The sequence below is a fragment of the Erythrolamprus reginae genome, chromosome 3 (assembly GCF_031021105.1).
Source record: "Erythrolamprus reginae isolate rEryReg1 chromosome 3, rEryReg1.hap1, whole genome shotgun sequence".
Lineage (NCBI taxonomy): Eukaryota > Metazoa > Chordata > Lepidosauria > Squamata > Dipsadidae > Erythrolamprus > Erythrolamprus reginae.
Genome location: NC_091952.1, coordinates 19,275,805 through 19,298,478, shown reverse-complemented (window position 1 = coordinate 19,298,478; position 22,674 = coordinate 19,275,805). Strand labels below are relative to the sequence as shown.

General features: G+C 36.6%; 1 protein-coding gene across 1 annotated transcript in view; it reads left to right on the top strand.

The window, feature by feature from the left end:
• Nucleotides 1–2,920: 2,920 nt before the first annotated feature.
• SPO11 (SPO11 initiator of meiotic double strand breaks) overlaps nucleotides 2,921–22,674 on the top strand; it is a 27,931-nt gene continuing 8,177 nt past the window's right edge. Inside the window, exons 1-10 of the mRNA XM_070744574.1 lie at nucleotides 2,921–3,039; nucleotides 9,792–9,905; nucleotides 12,126–12,214; nucleotides 13,925–13,991; nucleotides 15,385–15,493; nucleotides 16,575–16,661; nucleotides 18,053–18,086; nucleotides 18,292–18,401; nucleotides 21,299–21,397; nucleotides 22,668–22,674. The exon at nucleotides 22,668–22,674 is cut by the window's right edge and continues 32 nt beyond it. Of these exons, the coding sequence (XP_070600675.1) occupies nucleotides 2,921–3,039; nucleotides 9,792–9,905; nucleotides 12,126–12,214; nucleotides 13,925–13,991; nucleotides 15,385–15,493; nucleotides 16,575–16,661; nucleotides 18,053–18,086; nucleotides 18,292–18,401; nucleotides 21,299–21,397; nucleotides 22,668–22,674 (835 nt within the window). The remainder of the gene's footprint in view (nucleotides 3,040–9,791; nucleotides 9,906–12,125; nucleotides 12,215–13,924; nucleotides 13,992–15,384; nucleotides 15,494–16,574; nucleotides 16,662–18,052; nucleotides 18,087–18,291; nucleotides 18,402–21,298; nucleotides 21,398–22,667) is intronic.

The window sequence follows — 22,674 nt, the reverse complement described above, 5'->3', positions numbered from 1 at the left end:
GAAAGAGTCTTAAGTGTTAAATTATCCATCTATTTGAACTGTTTATTAACTGCACTCTTTCTTTTCTTTTATGACAGAAACTAATAGACTTCTCCCCTTTTCTAAGAGGTCTGTAAGGGGCGTGCATAAGTGCACCTTCGTGCCTACTGTTCCTGTTCTAATGTCTTTTTATCTTTTCTATCTCTACTTTATACTTATATTATGTTAAACATACAATACTATATTTGTATGACAAATAAATAAATAAATAAAATAAAATAAACAGTAGTTAGAATGGTGAGGTGGGGGCAAAAGTCTTTTTTCTTAATATATTTATTTAAAGTACTGTATTATAATTAATCCACAACAAAGATGATTCTATGGCAGGGTACAAGTGTTGCTTCTAAATATGAAGGTTCATGTAGTTTAGGGCAATTAAAAAATAAACAACCAAATTAAAATATGCCCATGTCAAATAAAAAGTACTGTTGATACTTTTTATCAGCAAAAGAAAAGGAGCTGAAAATTGGTGCAAAACAGGATATTGTTTTATGACTGATTGATTTAAAACGTATGTACATATATGCTATTGATATATTTCAAGGAATGTACCGTATTTTTCGCTCTATAAGACGCACCTGCTGATAAGACGCACCTAGATTTTAGAGGAGGAAAATAGAAAAAAAATATTTTGAGCCAAAAAGTGGGCTAAAATATTTATTACAATAACAGAATAACTTAACAGCTGGGAAGCGGGTTCGGGGGGGTGCTGGGAAGCCCCCCAGGCCGGCTGTGATCTTTTAAAACAGCCGCGCTGCTTCTCAGCTGACTCCTGAAGTGCGGAAGTTCGCCTTTGGCTTTTGGCTTCAGGAGTCAGCTGGGAAGCGGCGCGGCTGTTTTTAAAGATCGCAGCCGGCCTGGGGGGCTTTCCAGCACACACACCCCGAACCCCCAACTCGGAACCGCGTTCAGACGATTCCCCCCCCTGTCCCCGTCCCTGTGCCCCCTCTGCTCCAGTGCCTCCCCCGCCCTCCCTGCCTGCATCTTCGCTCCATAAGACGGGGCTGATTTTTCATCCTACTTTGGGAGGAAAAAACCTGTGTCTTATGGAGCGAAAAATACGGTATATATTGATGTGTGGATGAAGTTTGTGGGGAAAATAAAAAACACTTTTTACAAAAATAAAAATGTCGTTGGTAGGTTCTATTTAAATAGACATTTATAGCTCATGTTTCAGAGACGTGTAGAATTCCCACTTAATCTTGTTATATCTATTTCTTTCTCTAACGTTTCTTAACCTCAGTAACATTTAAGAAGTGTAAATGTGAATTGTTGCATGAGAATTTCTGGGAATTGAAGTCCACTAATCTTAAAAGTGGCCAATGTTAAGAAACACTGGTCAGTACTAATCCTTCTGAAACAAGTTGACATTTGTTTGTTTGTTTTTAATTTGTCAGTCAGTCTGTCTGTCTGTCTGTCTATCCATCCATAGAAACATAGAAGACTGACAGCAGAAAAAGACCTCATGGTCCATCTAATCTGCCCTTATACTATTTCCTGTATTTTATCTTACAATGGAGATATGTTTATCCCAGGCATGTTTAAATTCAGTTACAGTACTGTGGATTTACCAACCACGTCTGCTGGAAGTTTGTTCCAAGGATCTACTACTCTTTCAATGAAATAATATTTTCTCACGTTGCTTTTGATCTTTCCCCCAACTAACTTCAGATTGTGTCCCCTTGTTCTTGTGTTCACTTTCCTATTAAAAACACTTCCCTCCTGAACCTTATTTAACCCATTAACATATTTAAATGTTTCAATCATGTCCCCCCTTTTCCTTCTGTCCTCCAGACTATACAGATTGAGTTCATTAAGTCTTTCCTGATACGTTTTATACTTAAGACCTTCCACCATTCTTGTAGCCCGTCTTTGGACCCGTTCAATTTTGTCAATATCTTTTTGTAGTTGAGGTCTCCAGAACTGAACACAGTATTCCAAATGTGGTCTCATCAATGCTGTCTATACAGCAGGATCACAATCTCCCTCTTCCTGCTTGTTATACCTCTAGCTGTGCAGCCAAGCATCCTACTTGCTTTTCCTACTGCCTGACCACACAGCTCACCCATTTTGAGACTGTCAGAAATCACTACCCCTAAATCCTTCTCTTCTGAAGTTTTTGCTAACACAGAACTGCCAATGTAATACTCAGATTGAGGATTCCATCCATCTATCCTATCCATCTATTTATCTATGTATACATCTATTTATTTGTTTATTATATTTGTATGCCACCCACTCTAATAGGACTCAGATTTTTTTTTAAAAAAAAGAGCTGCAAATGTCTCCTTAACTTCTAAAAGAAGAAAGCCAAAGTTTTATGGCTATCATTACCTCAGAAGGAAAGTGTAAACAGATCAAATCTTTACAAAACTAAAAAAAAATGCCCACATATCCTAGGAAGTATGGGATAATAGAGACCTGAACATTACAAATACTAGCCAAATCAGTCGCCTCAAGGTCAACTCACAGCCGTGGTTAATCCAGGCCCTGGTCACCCTGTCCAGGGAAATATATACACTAGTAACCCTGAAGGCTTTTTTTAAAAACAGTCTTTGGAGATGGGATGGCATACAAATCTAATAAATTATTATTACTATTAGTAGTAGTAGTAGTAGTAGTAGTAGTAGTAGTAGTAGTATGGTAGCCAGTTTTCTTCATAGGCCCTCAGAGTACAAACAGGGGTGTCCATACTGCAGCCCAGCAAGCAGACTAGGCCCACCTTTACCACGATTTGATTGGCTGATTTTTCTGAGGCAAGATAAAGAGATAACGAGCAAGCAAGGCTTTCAGTCCAAATCTGCTTTTCCCCCCATGGGTTGAATGTAACAGGTTGTCTCTCTCCTGTTTTGTTTTTGTTTAAATCTTTGTTTATTTCCTTATGGCTTGTTTGACACAGACAGACTGGTCTTTGTTCACTTTATTGGATCAACACCAATTGGCCCTCAGGAAAACTTCAACAAACCCCCATGCGGCCAACTTCAGTTGTGAAATCTCTAGGTAATGTCACCCTAACACATCCCAGATTATAATTTGAGTCTGTTATGATGAGAACCAAGACAGGGATAATCTTGTCAAAAGATGATTGAACTGGCCAAATGCTAGTTGTTGCTGAAGCCCATTCTCACTAGTATCCTGGTAACTTTCCATGGCTGCCTCCAAAATATGTGTTTGTGTGTTTGTGTATGCACGTACATACATGCACACATACATGCATGCATGCATACATACATACATACATACATACATACATATATACATACACGTACATGTATATACATGTACACTGCTTTATTGCTGCTGTTAGCCGCCCCGAGTCTCCGGAGAGGGGCGGCATACAAATCCAATAAATAAATAAATGTATGTATGTATGTATGTATGTATGTATGTATGTATGTATGTATGTATTCATTCATTCATTCATTCATTCATTCATTCATTCATTCATTCATTCATTGATTAGAAACATAGAAACAGAAGATTGATGGCAGAAAAAGACCTCATGATCCATCTAGTCTGCCCTTATACTATTTCCTGTATTTTATCTTACAATGGATATATGTTTATCCCAGGCATGTTTAAATTCAGTTACTGTGGATTTATCAACCACGTCTGCTGGAAGTTTGTTCCAAGGATCTACTACTCTTTCAGTAAAATAATATTTTCTCATGTTGCTTTTGATCTTTCCCCCAACTAACTTCAGATTGTGTCCCCTTATTCTTCTGTTCACTTTCCTATTAAAAACACTTCCCTCCTGAACCATTCATTCATTCATTCGATTTCTAGGCCTCCCTTCTCCTGAAACTCAGGCCGGCTTACAGCATAAATTACATATTTAACACAGAAATCAGAATTACTCTAAAACAGCCCGAACCTTATAAAAACTTAAAACAATTTACTCAACCAACACATCTCATACATCAATCCATCATACCAATCATTCAGTCAATGTCAGAGGTGGGAGCAAGATGACCAATTCAACAGCCCCAGGCCTGTCGGCAACAAATGTGTTTTCAAGTTCTTCTGAAAGGCCAGAAGAGTAGGGACCATGCAGATCTCCAGGGGAAGTTGATTCCAAAGGGCGGGGCAGCCACAGAGAAGGCCCTTCTCCTGGGGCCTGCCAGCTGGCATTGCTTGGCTGGTGGGACCTGGAGAAGGCCAACTCTGTGGGCCCTAACTGGTCACTGGGATACGTGAGGCAAGAGTCGGTCCCGAAGGTAATCAGGTCCAAAAAACCTACAAATGTCTGTCACTCCAGGTAGTAGACCACGTGAGACCTCACCAAAGAGGTTGACATCTTTCAGAGGCTACTTCAAAAAGATAAGAGCAGGAACTCAATTTTATGTTACCAGATAATAGCAGGAAATAATACAGGTAGTCCTTGCTTACTGGCCACAATTGGGACTGGGAACATGATTGCTAAGTGTAATCCCAACTGTACTTCATTTTACATCAACTTTGCTTTGCTTTACCAAGCTGTGAATGCTGTAAATGTAAGAATTCATCATATGTTATATTTTCATCACTGTCTTAACTCTAAACAGTTGCCAAGCAAGGATTACCTGTACTTGTTCCGAAGTAAGAGAATTTAAGGAGTTTAGTTTGATGAAAATGCATCAGCTAGCACGCATTATACTTAGCTACGAAGAAATATGTTTACACTTTTGTAACACACAAGAACATCCATGATTGGGAACAGCAAAAGCAATGTTTATTACACTGTTTCTAGAGCTTTTATTTGAAACACTTTAGGTCTAAAAAAGCTTAATTTTTAGGCAGTTTTTCCCTCTTCTCCATACCCTAAGATGTATGCTGACTTTTTAAAAAATTACTGATATTTAAATCAGTTCAAGTCTGTTTATGTTGAAATCTGTGTGTATTATTCTATGGAAGTTTGGAAACAACTTCCAGCAGAGATAATGGGTCAATCAGCAGTAACTGAGTTACTGCTTGGGATAAATACAAGTCTATAATTTGATTTAAATTAAATTAAATAATATTAAAATTAAAAATAATAAATAAGAGATGAAACCCCTCAAAAACAGACTCAATGAACTGCTAGGTCTTTTTCTGACATCAGTTTTCTATGTTTCTATATTGTAGTGGCTGCTTTGTTGTGGCTTCTGTTTTGAAAATGTGAAGCTGCCTTGTAAATTCTCAGTCTCATTTATAGTAAAGTCTGGAGGAAGAGAATGGAGAAAGCCTCTCTGCTAGGACATGGAGTTGCCCAATACCACATTCAATTTTTATTTATTTATTCATTTGTCCAATACACAAATATATAGGAAGAAAAATAGACATGTGATAATTAATACAGGTCATCCTCGACTTACAACAGTTTCTTTAGTGGCCATTTGAAGTTGCAACAGCACTGAAAAAAGTGACATGACCATTTTTCACACTTATGACCATTGCAGTATCCCCATAGTCACATGCTCAAAATAGAGATGCTTAGTAACTGGCTTGTATTTATGATGGTTGCAGTGTCCTGGGATCATGTACTTTCACTTAACAACCACGTTACTAACAACTGTAATGATTCACTTCACAACTGTGGCAACAAAAGTCATAAAATGGGCCAAAACTCACTTAGCAAATGCCTCATTTAAAAAAATTTGGGCTCAATTGTGGTCATAACTCAAGGACTACTTTTGCAATGTTTCTTAAGCTTTTTGCTCTTAGGATCCTTTCCCACTTTTAAAAATTAGGGGGAACTCCCAGAGAGAGTTTCTGTTTGTATGGGTTATATTTTTCATTATTCATCACCCTAAAAATTAAAATTAATATAAAATATTAATTGAATCATGTAAAAATAACGACATTAAACCCACAATCATATACAATGCAAAGAGTGATATTGTTTTCAATTATTTTGAAAAATATCTTCAATATCTAGTAAATAATTTTGCTTTTATGTCTCACCAAAAATAAATAATAAGATGCCCAGATTCACCATCTAAGAAAGTACTATATCCATATCCATCCATCCATACATATATGCATGTATACATACATACATACAGTTTAGGGCTACCAAAATTTTTACTACCACACTGTGGGTGCGGCTTATGCAGGACGCCCTGCATTTTCTTTCAACATCTTTCAGTGCAAATTGGGTGGTCTGGGGTGGAGCTCCATTTTTGCCCCCCCCACTGCGTTCCCCCCCATCCGGGCAGCAGCCCATGCCTGCATACATACATACATTGTTGTTTTTACTATTGAATCACCCTGGTACAGTGATCCCTCGATTTGCGCGTTCTCGATTAGCGCGAAACGCTGCAACGCGGTTTTTCAAAAAATATTAATTAAAAAAATAAAATATTAAAAAATAAAAAATAAGTCCACGCTAGTTCTCTCTCTCTTTCTCTCCCTGTTGCCGGCGTGGTATATGAGAGAGAAAGAGAGAGGCAGAGGTCGGGCGCATTACCGGGAGGTGGAGGCGGCGTGGGGACGCTGGGTGCCGGGGACTCCGAGGAGGGGGTGGACGTCTGTTCCCTGAATGGAGACCGCCGGCCGCTCAATCGGGCCGGCAGGGAACAGAATGGAGCCTTCCGCGGCGGGGCTGGTAAGGGGGGGAGCCGAGGGGGGAGCCGAGCCCAGCCCCGTGGCATTCGCTTTCCTCCCGCCGGCAGCCGACTGATCGTGGGCTCCTTCGCAACCTCGGAGAGCTTCCTGGTTTTCGTGAGCTTTCATGCCCTGGAAGCTCTCCGAGGTTGCGAAGGAGCCCACGATCAGTCTCGGCTGCGGGTGGGAGGAAGGCGAATCCCCCGTGGGCTCCGTTACATCTTCCGCTGCCAGCCAGGCCATGCTGGCGGCAGCGGAACAATCGCTGGCTGTCAACTTTTCTTTTAAAAACTGGGCAGGAGCTGACTTGCCTCCCCAGTGCTAAAAAGAAAAGTTGACAGCCAGCGCTGCGACTGACGGAATGCTGAGCCTCCCGTTTTCTCTCCCCCCCCCTCGCCCCTTCGCCTCCCTGTGTTCCTAGGAGAAGTGCTGGGGATTGAGGCAAGACAGACCTTCTGCTCCTCACCAGCACTTCTCCTAGGAACAAAGGGGGGCGAAGGGGCGAGGGGGCGGAGAGAGAACGGGAAGCTCAGCATTCCGTCAGCCGCAGCGCTGGCTGTCAACTTTTATTTTTAAAACTGGGCAGGAGCTGACTTGCCTCCCCAGTGCTAAAAAGAAAAGTTGACAGCCAGCGCTGCGACTGACGGAATGCTGAGCCTCCCGTTCTCCCCCACCTCGCCCCTTCCGGTTTCGGCGTTCGGCAACGGTGTCCGGCGCTGGGGCCATGCGGGGCCGCTCATCCAGGGGGGTGTGGACTGGCAAGCGGCAAGTGATCTGGCGGGAAGACCAAGGGAAGGTTCCTTCAGCCGCCCAACACCTGATCCGCTCCGCAGCGCGGCAGCAGCGAGGAGCCGAAGATGGGGTTTCCCCTTTGCCTTTACCCCATCTTCGGCTCCTCGCTGCTTCCGCGCTGCGGAGCAGATCAGCTGTTGGGCGGCTGAAGGAATCTTCCCTTGGTCTTCCCCGCCACCCACACGCAAACTCCACCATCTGCGCATGTGCGGCCATGAAAAAAATGGCGCACATGCGCAGATGGTGGTTTTTACTTCCGCATCCAGTATAACGCGGAAATCGGTTAGCGCGGGAGGTCTTGGAACGTAACCCCCGCGCTAACCGAGAGATCACTGTATACCCAAATATGGAAGGGAGCATACTGTTTCCTTTTTGCCTCATGGCCCTTCCAGGGGCCATATCCAAGGCAGTTAAATTTTTAACCTGTAAGGTTAAAGCTACTGCCTTACAGGCAGACTCCCCAGGTTCAAACCAGGTAAGGGTATGGCTTCACACATTACTGTATATATAAAATGTATACACTGTCACGCTGTGTATTGCCAGCCCCAGAGACATTCAGTAATTAAATAGTTAACACTGTGCATGTTTTGTTAGCTCCACCCATTATGATGTAAAATCCTGCCTGTCATACATGCATCATTTCCTTTCTTCTCCAAAAACTCCATCTTCTTTCTTTTGTCTTCAAAGTTGTAGCAGGCATAGAACATGCCTCTGATTAGGCATTTTGTTATTTTCTAATAAAAGTAATTTCGTTTGAAAGCTGTTTCTCTAGTTTAATCCATTGACTCTCAGATTTGATTTATTGTAGTCCACGCAGGCTATAATTTATCTACTATATACACACTGTATATATAAAATGTATACACACACACATGCACACACAAATATATACATACATTATATATATACAGTATATACTAGTAATAGCAAAACTTTTTTCCCTTATTCAATGTCCCCTACGTACCTCTACCTCTCTCTCACGCACACCCATTTCCTGACTTCTGGTGGGCCTGGTACATCCCCTGATAATAAGTGCAATCAGACTTTTGAATGCATGGCAATAGTGCCAAGTGCTTATTTCAGGATTCAAAAAATACAAGACACATACCATATATTTTCAGAGTAAAAGATGCACCCTTTTCTCTCCTAAAAGAGTGTGGAAATGTCAGTGTGTCTTATACACTGAACGAAGCTATTTTTGCTGTCCCGAAGCCCTATCCCTGCCTGCAGAGAGCTCTTGGGTACTGGGGAATGGCAAAAATGGCTATTTTTGCCCATGTTTTTCCCCGCAAAAATGGGATGGGCAAAGGGTCTGGGGAGCCTGTAGAGAGCTTCTGAGGAGTGGGGGAAGGCAAAAATGCCACCAGTTTTGTGAAAAAATGGATAAAAAATGGGCCTTTTTCACAAACATGGGGGCATTTTTGCCATCCCCCAGCACCCAAGAGCTGACTGCAGGCTCCCCAGACCCTTTGCCCGCCCAATATTTGCGAAAAAAATGGGTGAAAAAAATGGGTCTGTTTTTGCCTTCTTATTAAATTGTCTAGACGTCATCTCCCATTCCTGAGCTAGCATGACTGGAGGAGGAATTCTGGCAGTTGAAGTCCACAAGTCTTAAAGTTATCAAGTTTGAAGTTTATAAAAAGTGCAAAAAGTATATATGTTTGCAAAAAGTATTCTGCCACACTGGTATTTTATTAAATAATATATTAGTACACCATTTGGTTCAGAATACTTTTTCCCTTGTTTTCTACCCATAAAATCTAGATGCATCTTATACTAGGGTACATCTTATACTCTGAAAAATACAGTATATTCCTTCAAAATTCACACACACACACACAAGTACAGAGAAAGAGAGAGAGAGTACTACTAATGTACTTACTTCAGTGCATGATACATTCCGCCTCCCCCTGCCACACACACAATGTTGTTATCCAGCCAAAACCTTCATATAATTAAAAACCACAGGCACTCATTCAAAGTGTCAGATCAAAAGGTTAATGTGCTATGGTAGAGAGGAAGTACTTACATTATATCCTTGAACTTTTATTTCAAGTTTACAGCATTTAAAAACAAGTTAAGTCAAACTCTGGCCAAAGCTAATATTACATCATAAGATTGAAAAACATTAATCATAGTTGTTTTAAATCAGTTGATCCAAATATTTGGCTTGATGAAAAAAAGCTTGTGAGGACTGGCTAGAAATGTACTTCTTAAGGCTCAATCTTAAACATAAACTGATTTCTACTACTGGAAGCAAGACAAAGCACTATGAAACGTTTCTAGAATCTTCAAAAATCTCAAAAATAAATAGAAGGCAATAATTAAAAATGTTTTGGGAAACTTGGGAAATGATATACAATCTGTATGAAATTATATTTTCTAACATCTTTCAGCTCCGAGGTACTGAGAGCAATAGAAAATGTTATTGAAGATGTTATCATGAGTTTGTCCAAAAACAAAGCACCTATTCTTACCTTAAGAAACAGATCTGACTGGGGAAATATACAGTAAGTAAATCATGCTTGTGAATGTATTATATGCAAAAATTATAGGTAAAATATGAATTGTATTTTTATATATTTATTAAATCTTATTAAATCTGTAACCTTTGATGTAAATTGCAAGTGCCAGAGATAACATGGAAATCTTTGGTTAACAACCTACATTCTGAAGCATTAGATTAGGCTCAAGAAATTTGAGCTTTGAACTAGAATCTAATTGGAAGAACAGGTATTCTTCCCTTTTGCTTCATCCCAAATCCTTACTGCAGGGTTTACACTGATACTTGTAGGAATTTTCTCTTCTGGCAGGAGCTGTTCAGTTTATGAACAGAACTGAGGGTTGACAAATATCTGTGTAAGATGAGGATAGGAGATTTTTGAAACTTCAGAACCTTGTGTAATTTGGAGTGGGCATTGATCAAATCCTGCTTTTTGCACTCCTACTGATCAATTTATTGGAGTTTGCCCTAGCCAGCTGATTGATGGGGGTTTTTTTTGTCCAATACACAATAATATACAATGAAGCTTATAGAGATATAGGAGAGAAGATATATGAGATATAGGAGAGACTATAGGACAGGGGACAGAAGGCACTCTAGTGCGCTTATGTACGCTCCTTACTGACCTCTTAGGAATCTGGAGAGGTCAACCGTGGATAGTCTAAGGGTAAAGTGTTGGGGGTTAGGAGATGATACTACGGAGTCTGGTAATGAGTTCCACATTTCAACAACTCGATTATTAAAGTCGTATTTTTTACAGTCAGGTTTGGAGCGGTTAATATTAAGCTTGAATCTGTTGTGTGCTCTTGTGTTGTTGTGGTTGAAGCTGAAGTAGTCTTTGATAGGCAGAACATTGCAGCATATGATCTTGTAGATTGTGTTTAAGGCGTCGTAGTTCTAAGCTTTCAAGAGAAGAGAAGGTAAAGCATGGAAGTGTCATCAGTAACACTCCTTAGTAACAAGGAATGATATGGAAACGAATCAGCTGCCAATTAAATGCTTACTATACAGGAAATTAAATAATGATTTGAACTGTTAACTTAATATGGAAGACAATGGAGATGACTGACGGAAAAGAGAAAAAAACAAAGAAAATAAGTAGAAAGAAAGTAACCCATTTCTGAGTTTAGATTCACCTGATTTGTGTGTGTGTGTGTGTGCGTATAAGCAAACTAAAATGATTTTATATATAATGCTATTACCTAATCATGTTACCTAATCACATTTATTCTAGATATGAGGAAAACTGAAATTTTACTGTAATTTTTATCAGATTTAAATGACAAAGAGTTTTCTGTGCAACCACTGAAATAAAATAAAATTAGATTTGATAACTAACTTACTCTGGATCAATTTCAGTACCTTGAAAAAATCATGCTTTCTAAGACTAGATTTATTATGATTTTATAATGTAGTGTCTTCTGCCACCTTAAGGATATAAAAAGTAATGACTTTGGATAGCAAAATGCAACATTAATAACTGTTTCCTAATATTTTGTATAAATGAGCCCCATATTTCACTACACGTATCTATACAAAGTCTATAAATTAGACAATCTGCTTATAAGTAATCAGGATTTCAATCCATTAAATAAATGGGAGAGTACAGAATGTGTTTCATTCTGGACTTTAATTTAAAAAGTTTTCAGCCCCTTTTCTGTAGGTAGTGGTAACTGTCTCTCTCCATCAAGGTCAGCATTTTTGTCCCTACATTTACAAATCCTTGTTAAATTTTGAGAAAGTTTGAGATTTTGGCATTTTCTCTGAGGTGGGCAGTTTGACTGAGGCCTTAGTCACTTTCTGGAATAGTGGTGTCAGGGGCTTGTATTGTACCATCCCCATTGTGTATTCCCTGGGTGTTAGTCCTGGGGTGTATCTTGTTTCATTGGGAGATGAAACAAGACAAGAGAAGGCAAAGAGAAAGACAAACTGGGATGCTTTTTTTTTAATTCAAAGCCCATAATGAAAATTAACTTGAAGTGGTAAATACAGTGAAACTTCAATATTTCTCTGCCTTAAGCTTAGTGCATCTACTAAAAGCCATCTAGTAGCCTGGAAATATTAGTCTCAATTGTGGTCATAAACTGAGGATTACCTGTACATTTTATCTTTTTTCTCTAATCTTTAGTGCCAAAAATATTCTTGACTTTTATGCACTACCAATCCCGATGAATAAAATATCAGATTATTAGTTCTTTTAAATTCCTGATTTGGTTTTCAAAATTAGCTTTACAGAAGCTGTAGGTTTGCAGATGATATCTAATTGTACCACACAGCAAATAAGAAGTGACAGTCCTAAATCAGCGCCAAAGTTTGGTAAGTTAAAGAAACTCAGCGATATATTGATTATTTAGTTCAAAAACATTTTATTCCAATTCAAAGAATGCAGAAATGTATAGGTCTAATCATTTAATCGGGATCCACTTTTTGTCATTTTTGCTTTGATATAATTGTAAAACATTTTGTTTTGATTTGACGCATAAACCTTGCTTCATAAAATCCAAAGCTTTGTAGTTCTATTTAGTAAGAATAATATAGAAATAAAAGAATTTCTAAAATATCTTTGGGTTAAAGCTTCATGGATATACATAATAAGTTAATCTTCCAGAAATTTTGCATGTACAGTGTTCCCTCGATTTTCGCGGGTTCAAACTTCGCGAAACGTCTATAACACGGTTTTTCAAAAATGTTATTTAAAAAATACTTTGTGGTTTTCCCCCCTACACCACGGTTTTTCCCGCTCGATGATGTCATGTGTCATTGCCAAACTTTCATCTGCCTTTAAAAAACATTTTTTTAAATAAACTTTAATAAATAAACATGGTGAGTAATAATCTAAATGGTTGCTAAGGGAATGGGAAATTGTAATTTAGGGGTTTAAAGTGTTAAGGGATGGCTTGGGATACTGTTCATAGCCAAAAATAGTGTATTTACTTCCGCATCTCTACTTTGCGGAAATTTGACTTTCGCGGGCAGTCTCGGAACGCATCCCCCGCGAAAATCGAGGGAACACTGTATTCTTGTTTCCTTCCACATAGTGGTATAATTATGGCATTTTTCCTATTGAGAAGCAGAGATGCAGTTATTACATATATTTTAAAGAAATCATAAGTTATACCAAGTGAATCCATCTCCACAATTTAATGTATTTTCCATTACACCTACACATGAAGCCTTAGCATTCTTCAATCGAACATTCCCACATTATTTATAACTTCTTTTTCATCTGTTTTCTTTGTCACAAACTCTTCAATGTATGTTTCCCATTCAAAGCTTCTAGGTCTCCAACTGCCTCAGTCCCTGTTTCTACACTCTTTTATATCATTCCCACTAGGTATTCCTATTCTCATGCCACCTAGTTCAGAGATAGGTTCTTCCCAGTTCAGACCAGTTTGGGTGAACTGGTAATGACCCACTGATGATGTCACAGTGACATTACCAACCCAGTTCAGTTGGTGCCGGTCTGAGGGTGCCACCATTTACTGGAAGATAACTTAGAGTTATTACCAACCTATAGTATTTCCAACCTATACCTTTACAATAACCCAATTACCTCAGTTAATATTCCCTGACATCTTTTAGCTCTTTTATTTAATTAAATCTTCAGATACCTTTATTTCTGTGCATGTATTTGATGAATATTATCAGATCACTTTCTTCAGATTGATTATATATTTTCCCTTTCTCTTAGTTTCTCAAATACTCACCATAAGTATTTTTCTTTCAGTTCATTTAATTTATTAATTCATGCTCTTTACCATTTAAGCCAGGTTGCAATTTTTATATGCTATCGTTGTCACCGGGTAAGTGAACAAATATTGATCTTCATTTTCTGTTGTGGTTTTCATCAACTGAGGTGTTGACATAAAATTTACTGTCAGATAAAGTTGACACTAGGTTGTCATATCTTTGCAAATAGTGCCGACAGTAAGAGAAATAAATTGTATGCCAAGCACTTGAAATTAAAATACAAGGGATGCAAATGTTTTAGGTGGTAACTTTATAAGGTTTTGCTTTATGTTTCAGCTTTGTGTCTTAAAATATTATCTATAATCTACAATATGGTTCAGACAAACACGTATGCAACAAAAAGGTAATAATCATATTTCATATGTATGTGTATAATTAAAATAAACATATACAATTGTCCTTAAAAGTTATTGAATCTGTTTGAATTTTCAATATTTCTGGATAAATATGAGTTTAAATGTGATCTGTTTTCCAGACAAGTCCTAACACTAATTAGAGACCCTAATTAAACCAATGAGTCAAAAATGTTATATTTCCTAATTTATTTATTAAAGAAAATGATCCAAACTACATATTTCTGTGTTTTCTTTATTCACTTTATCTTTGTGAGAATTAGTGAGAGTCAAGTCTGGGAAACTTTCTCAAATTACATTTCTGCCTTTTATAAAAACCATTGTCTTAGTAGTGAATCTTCTTCTGTGTTATTCCTACTGCCATTTATAATTTCATAGAAGCAATCTCAAGAGAGGTATCAGATGATATCTGCATTTTAATGACATCACACAAAATGATGTAATACTTGTGTTAGATGTCATGTCAAAAATTAAATATATAATTATAATTATCATTAGTATGATGACATATGATGTATATGTCATCATTCTGATGCAGTGGCTTGTCAGAGTATTATGCAAAAGTGAATTAATTTCATAAAAGCTTATTTGTGCTGTACAAGCATAGCCTCTATGATTGCATTTCTCTGATGTCCTTCTTCACTACCATATTATTTGAAATATTGAAGCAGTAAAGTTATTCATTGAAACATAAAATCTAGTTTATCATTCTGAAATATTTTTGAAAGTGGTTCTACCAAATATATTACATTTGAGATTACCTAATTAGCCTACAAGACTGCTGTGTTTTTATGATGCCAGAGTTGCTGTTTCAAGTTTCATATAAATTAATATGGCTGATCAAATTTTGCTTATTTAATGATATACCAATAATAGAATGAAAGAAATCATTCATTCCCTAATCAGATCCAAACTTTACAGATGCCATAAGAGCAGTCTAATAAGTTAGCACACATCAAAAATAATATTTATTATATTTAAATTTTTCTCCAAGTACAGTATCTCAAATCAGGATTTATTATTTGCTATGCCATTTCCTCAGCTTTCATCCTCTCTTGTGGTAAAACAGACTGGAAGAGAAAGTAAGCAGCCCATTTTTTGGTTGCAGAAATCATTGTTGAAAAATTCTCCATAAGAATAGTCCTGAACACTCCTTTGGGGGTGGGTGGGGGTGTTCCCTTCAATTTTCAGTTATTGTGGGTTCCATTTAGAAGAGACACAATATACGATTCAAGGAAGATGACAGAAGAGTGGGATGATGTTCACAGGCAATTATTACGGGATGTCCTTTGCTAAATATTCATGCGTACTCTTTTCTGAGTAGCATTGAAATCTCTTGAGACTGTCATTATTTTATATTAAAACTACATTTTATTCTGACAGAGATATCTTTTACACTGATACTGTACTTTTTGGTAATCAGAATGTTGTGGACAATATTATAAATGACATTTCCTGTATGCTCAAGATACCCAGAAGGACTCTACATGTTGTTAAGTATTCAATGTCTCTTACAAGATGTAATAATTTAGTACATTGGGTGGGGGTGTAGGAAATAGCACAGTAATTAAGCAGTAATTAAGCATGACAAAATAAAAATAGAAAAAATCATATCTATATCTAATGAATAGATTTGTTGGCATGTACAAATCAGAGAAAGGAGAATAAAGTATATATACGTGAATGTGGGGCGGTCTTTTATCATTTCCTTTCCCTAATGATACTCAAAAAACAAACTAACATTATAGCTAAAAAGAAGAAGAAAATAATTCTTATTTGCCTTTTCTGTGACTGCTCACTCACACTATAATCCACCTTGAAAAACAAAATTTCAGTGCATTGTTCAACATTCATAGCCTTTATTGTCATTGTACATCATGTATACAATGAAATTGGGTTTTTTTCTTTTTTGTACACTCCTTCCCACCCCCCCTATCCTCTCCCTATTTACCTTTTTTTTTCTCTTTTTCTATATTTACAAATAAAGTATATTTTTAAAAAAGAAAAAAAAGAAATTGTTTTAGCCTCTACTGGTGCAGTCCATATATTTAAATTTCATAACATGAATAATATAAAGAATAATCCTTATACAAGTTATTAGGGAACAAAACTAAACATATGTTTCCATATACAGTATACGTTCCATATGTATTGTTTCAGTACTGTAGTGTAAAAGGGAGATACCATTCTCCTATGCTCCAGCAAAACTGTCACTGTCAGAAAACTTCCTAAACTTTCCCCATTTGCCAAACAAAAAAAAGCAGTTAGATGGTTTAAATATTGTCTAAGAAAGGTTTGAGGGATAATGGTCAAATTTCTATGAATGTCAAATTGGTATGGAAATAAGTTGTGCTATTTATGAACATGGAGAGTAGTTGCTGAAAACAATATTAAGTTCAGCCAATCCAAGAATGATAAAATTTACTGTGACTATATTAATTAAGAACACTATGGCATCATTTATGTTCATTTATCATTAACATTTTTCCTATCTAGCCTATAAATAATGATTAGATATATTATCCTGGTGACTATGTAATTACTATCTAAAGTTACTATTTTTTTCTCTGCAGCTGTCCACTAGCAAAGGATTCATTGCTGGTAATCTTAGTTATATTGAGGAGGATGGTACAAAAGTAAATTGTACTTGTAGTACCACAGTATGTATAATTCATTATTATTTCCCAATTTTATATAAGAAAGGTACACATTTCTATATTCTAGTTGAAGTACATAGATGACATGTTTTTTGCATCATGAGGCCTTGTCATTTTTTTTCAGGAGCAACATTTCCCATTTTAGTTCTTTAAAAAAAATAAAAATGTCTTTTTGCAAAAATACAAAAAATTGCTCTTTTTTTGTAATTGCTGGTAAACTCTGGATCATAAATACATACTCAGTGTTTATACTGCAGATGTTGTACAGTTATTGTTGCTCATCCATTCCATCAAAAACAGAAATATTGCAGTCTGCACAATCATTTTCAATCTGACTTCAGCATGACAATCTACAATAGCATTAGGTATAGTATGATTAAATAGCTAGAGAATAATTGAATTATCTGGTAATTGAATTATTCAAAATTTAGATATCCTTTAGTTCATGACATCAATGTATATATTCAATAAGAAAAAATCCATTATTTATATCCATTAGGTTTCTAATATGATAATCAAATCATTGATGCTTAGATATAATTTTACTGAACTGAATATCTGGACTTCTCAACTTGTGCCTAACTAGTGGAAAAATATTTTTCTGCACATGATGCAGTCTTCACCTTATCTGAGTTGTGAATGTTCCGTATTTTACCAGGAAAATACTAAAGCGGGTTGCTTTTCTTTCTCAAATAGAATTTATTTAATCTAATAAACTCCTAATTCATAGAGTATTTCTAATGTATGGTCCCATCACCACTATAAGGTAATGTGATGTTTAGAATTAATGTGCTAACATATAAAACCTAATGCTTGCAAAGTAATGAATAATTACTACAGGTATTTTGGAATAGACTTTTATAGATTTAACAGACTAAGAGTTGGAAGTGAGTTTGGAGGTCTTTTAGTCCAACCCCTTTATCCAGGCAGGAAACCCTACACCACTTCAGACAAATGGTTATCCCACATCTTCTTAAAAACTTCCAGTGTTGGAGCACCCATGACTTCTGGAAGCAAGTTTTCCACTGATTTATTGTTCTAACTGTCAGGAAATTTCTCTTTAGTTCTAAGTTGCTTCTCTCCTTGTTTAGTTTTCACCTATTGCTTCTTGTTCTACCCTCAGGTGCTTTGAAGATAGGTTTTGGAAACTGGACGTAGTATTCCAAGAATGGCCTTACCAAGGCATTATAAAGTGGTATTAACATTTCACGTGAAGTGTTAATACCACTTTATAATGCCTTGCATTCTATCCCTCTGTTTATGCAACCTCCTTTTTTAAAAACTTTTGCTTTGCTTTTTACTTTTACTATTTGCTTTTGCTTTTTATCATCCAACTTATTTAAAAGAATGATTTACCCCAGTTTCTAAAATAATTTGATGTCTCTTTTTTTTAGACACCTGTACCATCTAATATAGAAGGAATAAGAAGTATCCTTTAAGCAAAATGTATAGATTAAAGAAAGTAAAAAACAAAATGAAGACTCGAATGCAAAATTTGCTAAAGATGACATAAGATGTCATCACTGAGGCTAGAATTGTTCACATTACAGTAACAGAAAATTATATAATTTCCAATACTTAATGTAGTGCCATTAAATTCCATTACATTTTCTTAAATCCTTTATCATTACAGATTTGATTACAGATGCAAAGTTTATTCTAATTATAGAAAAAGATGCAACTTTTCAGAGACTGCTGGATGATAACTTCTGCTGTAAAATGTCACCAAGTATAATAATTACGGTACAACTTCGCAATTTACCAAGCAAATCCAAAAATTCTCAAATAAAATTAATTGTCCAGATTCATTTTAATTGTATTTAGGTCTGATTTTCAGAAGCAAAACTGCCTTGCTCATCCTGTTAAAATTCTCCTGTATTCATTTCAGCAATTTTCAATGCTATCAATTGTGCCCTTCTTGTAAAGACTTTGTTAAATATTTTGTAGTGATTCTACTGATAACTAGATTATTTTTGAAAAAAAATGGTGCTAAGGTGTTTCTGCTCAACCACAATAACATTTGTGCTTTGGGAATGTGTGGAAAATTTCATGTTATTTTCCATGCCATGTGAAACTGGTAAGTGAAGTAATTCATAGGTTAAACATGCAATGGTACCAGCATGGCAATCACAGGCTGATCTATTGATTCCTGGGGTAATATGGAGGAATTATCCTATCATCCCAAAATGACAACATGATCATCACTTCACTGCACGAATCCCAGCGACCGGTGAGGTCCCACAGAGTTGGTCTCCTTAGGGTCCCGTCGACCAAACAATGTTGGCTGGCGGTACCTAGGGGAAGATCCTTCTCTGTGGGAGCCCCACCCCTCTGGAATCAGCTCCCCCCAGAGATTCATACTCCACCCTCCTTGCCTTCCGAAAAAGTTTAAAAACTCATCTTTGCAGCCAGGCCTGGGATTCCTTAGACCTTCCCCCCTGACCGATGAATGCTTAGTTTGACCTCTGAATGAATGATACTGATAGTTTTTAATTAGAATTTTTAATTAGAATTTTACGATTGTTTTTTAAGGTATAATTGGATTGTTATTATTGTTTCCTGCTTTTTCTGTGAGTCCTCCGAGAGGGGCGGCATACAAATCCAATTAAAATTAAAAATAAAAATAAAATCATCACAAAGAAATAATGTAAGCAGTACTGTTAAGCCAAATCTGATTTACCTAAAAGTTCTTTATGTCGGAGGGAATCTGGAAGGAACATTAATCAGGAAGACAAGAATCCAGGTAAATCTCAAAATAAGGAGAGGTAAGACAGGAGGTTGGAAGTGTTATTTCCAATCATTTGCTTAGTGAGCCATTTGTTTATTTATGGTCAAACCACACAAGCCCAGACATATGATTTACTAATTATTGCTGCCCATTATTTCTCAAAAGTTGAGGTTTCAGCCTCATATTTGCACAGCTTTCACACGGTGGCACTGTCACTCTTAAGTCCCTCTAATGAAGAGACAGGAGATGTTTTAGTGACTTCAGCTCTTTATTGGTCATAGTGAGCAAACATCAGCAATGTCTTGCTATAGGCAGGGGTTTAAATAGGGAGCCCTTTAACTCAGGAGCCAAACAGAATTTACCTGCTTGAGTTCCTGGTCAGACTAGAGTGAAAACTTCCCAGCTTCTCCAGATATAACAGTCACTGCCGGATTGAAGACTTATAGTTCTTCTCATACTCTGCAGAAGTAATAAAATAAAAGGTTCTGATTCAGGCTAAAATAGCAGGAGCCATGTCTGCCTAGAGTCTTGTCACCTTTCCTTCTTTCATCTTCTGAAGACTTAGCTACAGGCAGAAATATATATCATCCGAATCATTAAAAACCTTAATCGGTGTTTGACTATGAGACTGTACTGACAGATGGCTGATGGGTTAAGCTCAGTCTAGTTAAAGTAGAAGCTTGGTAGTTTGCCTATCTAGGAAAATGTTGCATAATCTACAGTATATCAGCAATGCCATGTTGCTCTAAGAGTCAAGTGCAGGCTTAGGAGGGATTGCAGATTTATCTCTGTCATTAAAGGCACAATATCTTTCCTACTTAACAGAGATCAGTGGGCCTCCATTAGTTCTAACAACAATGCATTGTTGGATAGCAGAGAGCTTTATATAGTGGAAAGAATGCATGGAAAGAGAAACACTAAATTTAGGAGTGTAACAAGGTATTTTTGAGGCTGGTGCTTGTATGAAAGAAAATAAAGATAAGCTTTATTTAGAAAATAATTTAGTGATAAGAAAGCTTTAGTTATTTTATCTACAGATAAAAGTTCATAGTGTGAGTTTACATTATGGAAAAAGAGTGGCCCAGAGAAGTACCTGAAGTGTTTGGTCAGAGTGGAAAGGAAAAACGATCAGAAAGAGAAAAAAAGTGATGAAGTCCCTGAGAATGCTAATCTAATCAAAAGGATATGTGTTACATAGTGATGTGAAAACTGGATCTTTTTAGAACAGGAATGGAGATAAAAATACAGAGTTTTTCCAATGACTGTCTTTGCATCTATTGTCCATAGTGGCCAGTAGGTTTAATAATTAAAGAAATCTAGTGCATGCAGAGCAGAATTCCAGCTTTCATTACGTGTGAATATGCTCTGAATCCAGAACTGTAGCTAATATAAAATATGTGAACAGTTACTGATGCTATCTCTAGTCAGGTATGAATAGAGCAAGGTGTGGACCAAGGCAAACCTCTCAGATGGGTTATCATCTCATCCCTACCACATTACACAATGAAATTCTCTTGGCATTTACCCAAATGTATTTTGAGACACGGGAAATACATTTTATTTTTTAAAAATTGCAAGTCTTTTAAATTTTGATACCCGCCTGATTTGTATCTAAAAGCAGGTTTACCTTTTTTAAAAAATTCCTTTAATAAGCTTTGTATGTTATGCCTTAGTTCCCAGTTTTCACCAATTTTTAACACATCTTTTAAGATATTTATTTTATGGGACTGGATTTTATTGTCTTTGTATTAATGATTCATCCATTTAATGTGAACAATTGTAAAAAAAAAGATTATACTCATTGGAAGCTGAATTTGGAATTCTGCAATGAAGAATTTTGCTAAGTAGAAGTACAACCATGTCTATACATACATTGAAAAATTGTTGTAAACACTGTAATTCATTTCTTCAGGGAAAAGGTGTACCAGATATCAATACAAGACTACTAGTGAGAAAATTATGGGATACTTTTCATGTGCCAATCTTTGCTCTCATGGATGCTGACCCACACGGGAAGTATGGGGATTCTCTACCTATTTATACCGTATGTCTAGCAATGTAGACATAGTGATGGGCATTTTCTGTCTGAGCACAGAGGAAGAATTTTTTTTCTGTTTCTCCCTCCACCACCACCACCCCCGTCTAGCAAGGGTTAGATTTCAGCCTTCCTCTCCCTTTCTTTTAGAGATAACAGATCATGGTGGGGGGAAACCAAGTGATCCATAGATGGCAGTAAACATTTAGAACAAAACTTTTGCTCCCAGTGATCAGCCCATTTTTTTAACATTCAGATTCAATAATGATACTCTCTCAAAAATGTAATACACTAGTATATATTATAACCATCTCACAAAAACCCCTTATAATTTTGTTTTAAAGGAAGTATGTTATACAAAAAAGAGTAAGAAATAGTAATAAAAAATAAAGGCTCTAACTAAGACAAAGAAAATATAGATCAAAGTAATTTATATAAATGTGTATCATTTGTTTATTTGTTTGTTTATTTGTTTGTTTATTTTTTATTATTTATTTATTTATTTATTTGTCATACAAATATAATATTGTATTGTAGTATGTTTAACATAATATCCTTTCCATGTCTCTGGCCTCAGGATCCAATAATTTAGGTGTGGAATTTGTACAGTGGATATATTGTTAGGGAAATTTACTGCACTCTTCTACAAATTATATTTTATGATTAGTACATTTCTCATAGATTTCCTGAAGAACAGAAATCTAGTTTCTATACCCTTTGCAAAAAGTACACTGCACTTCTCAGATTTTGCAAATTATCTTGCTGTTTGCTTAACATTTTTTTTCATCCAGTCTTTTTCCATTCATTATTTTACCTGCCACTTTTTTCAATGTTCTGTTGCAATTTCGAATGTATTTTTCCAAATGCATTCTGCTTCAAATCAGCCGGTTTGTTTACAGTTCATTCTGTTGGGAGATTAATCCATCACTAATAATTTTTCATACAAGATCCTTTTTCTCTTCCTCCAGACATTCTACTAGATTCTATTTTCTTCATTTTCTTTCACTTCTTTTTTCTTCTATCTATTCTTCCTCCAAGAGTCTCTCTTGACACTTCCAAGATGGTAATATATAGTGCTCTTGATCTCAAGGCACACATAATGCAAGGTGATAAATCTCTTCATTATTTCTGTCTGGCATTGCTACTGGTTAGGAATGCCATGCATATACTTGGTATTAATTAATTCACGTGTAATTCATTGCTAAAACATTGTAAAAAACTTACTGGAAAATATTGTTTCTGTACAGGTATTG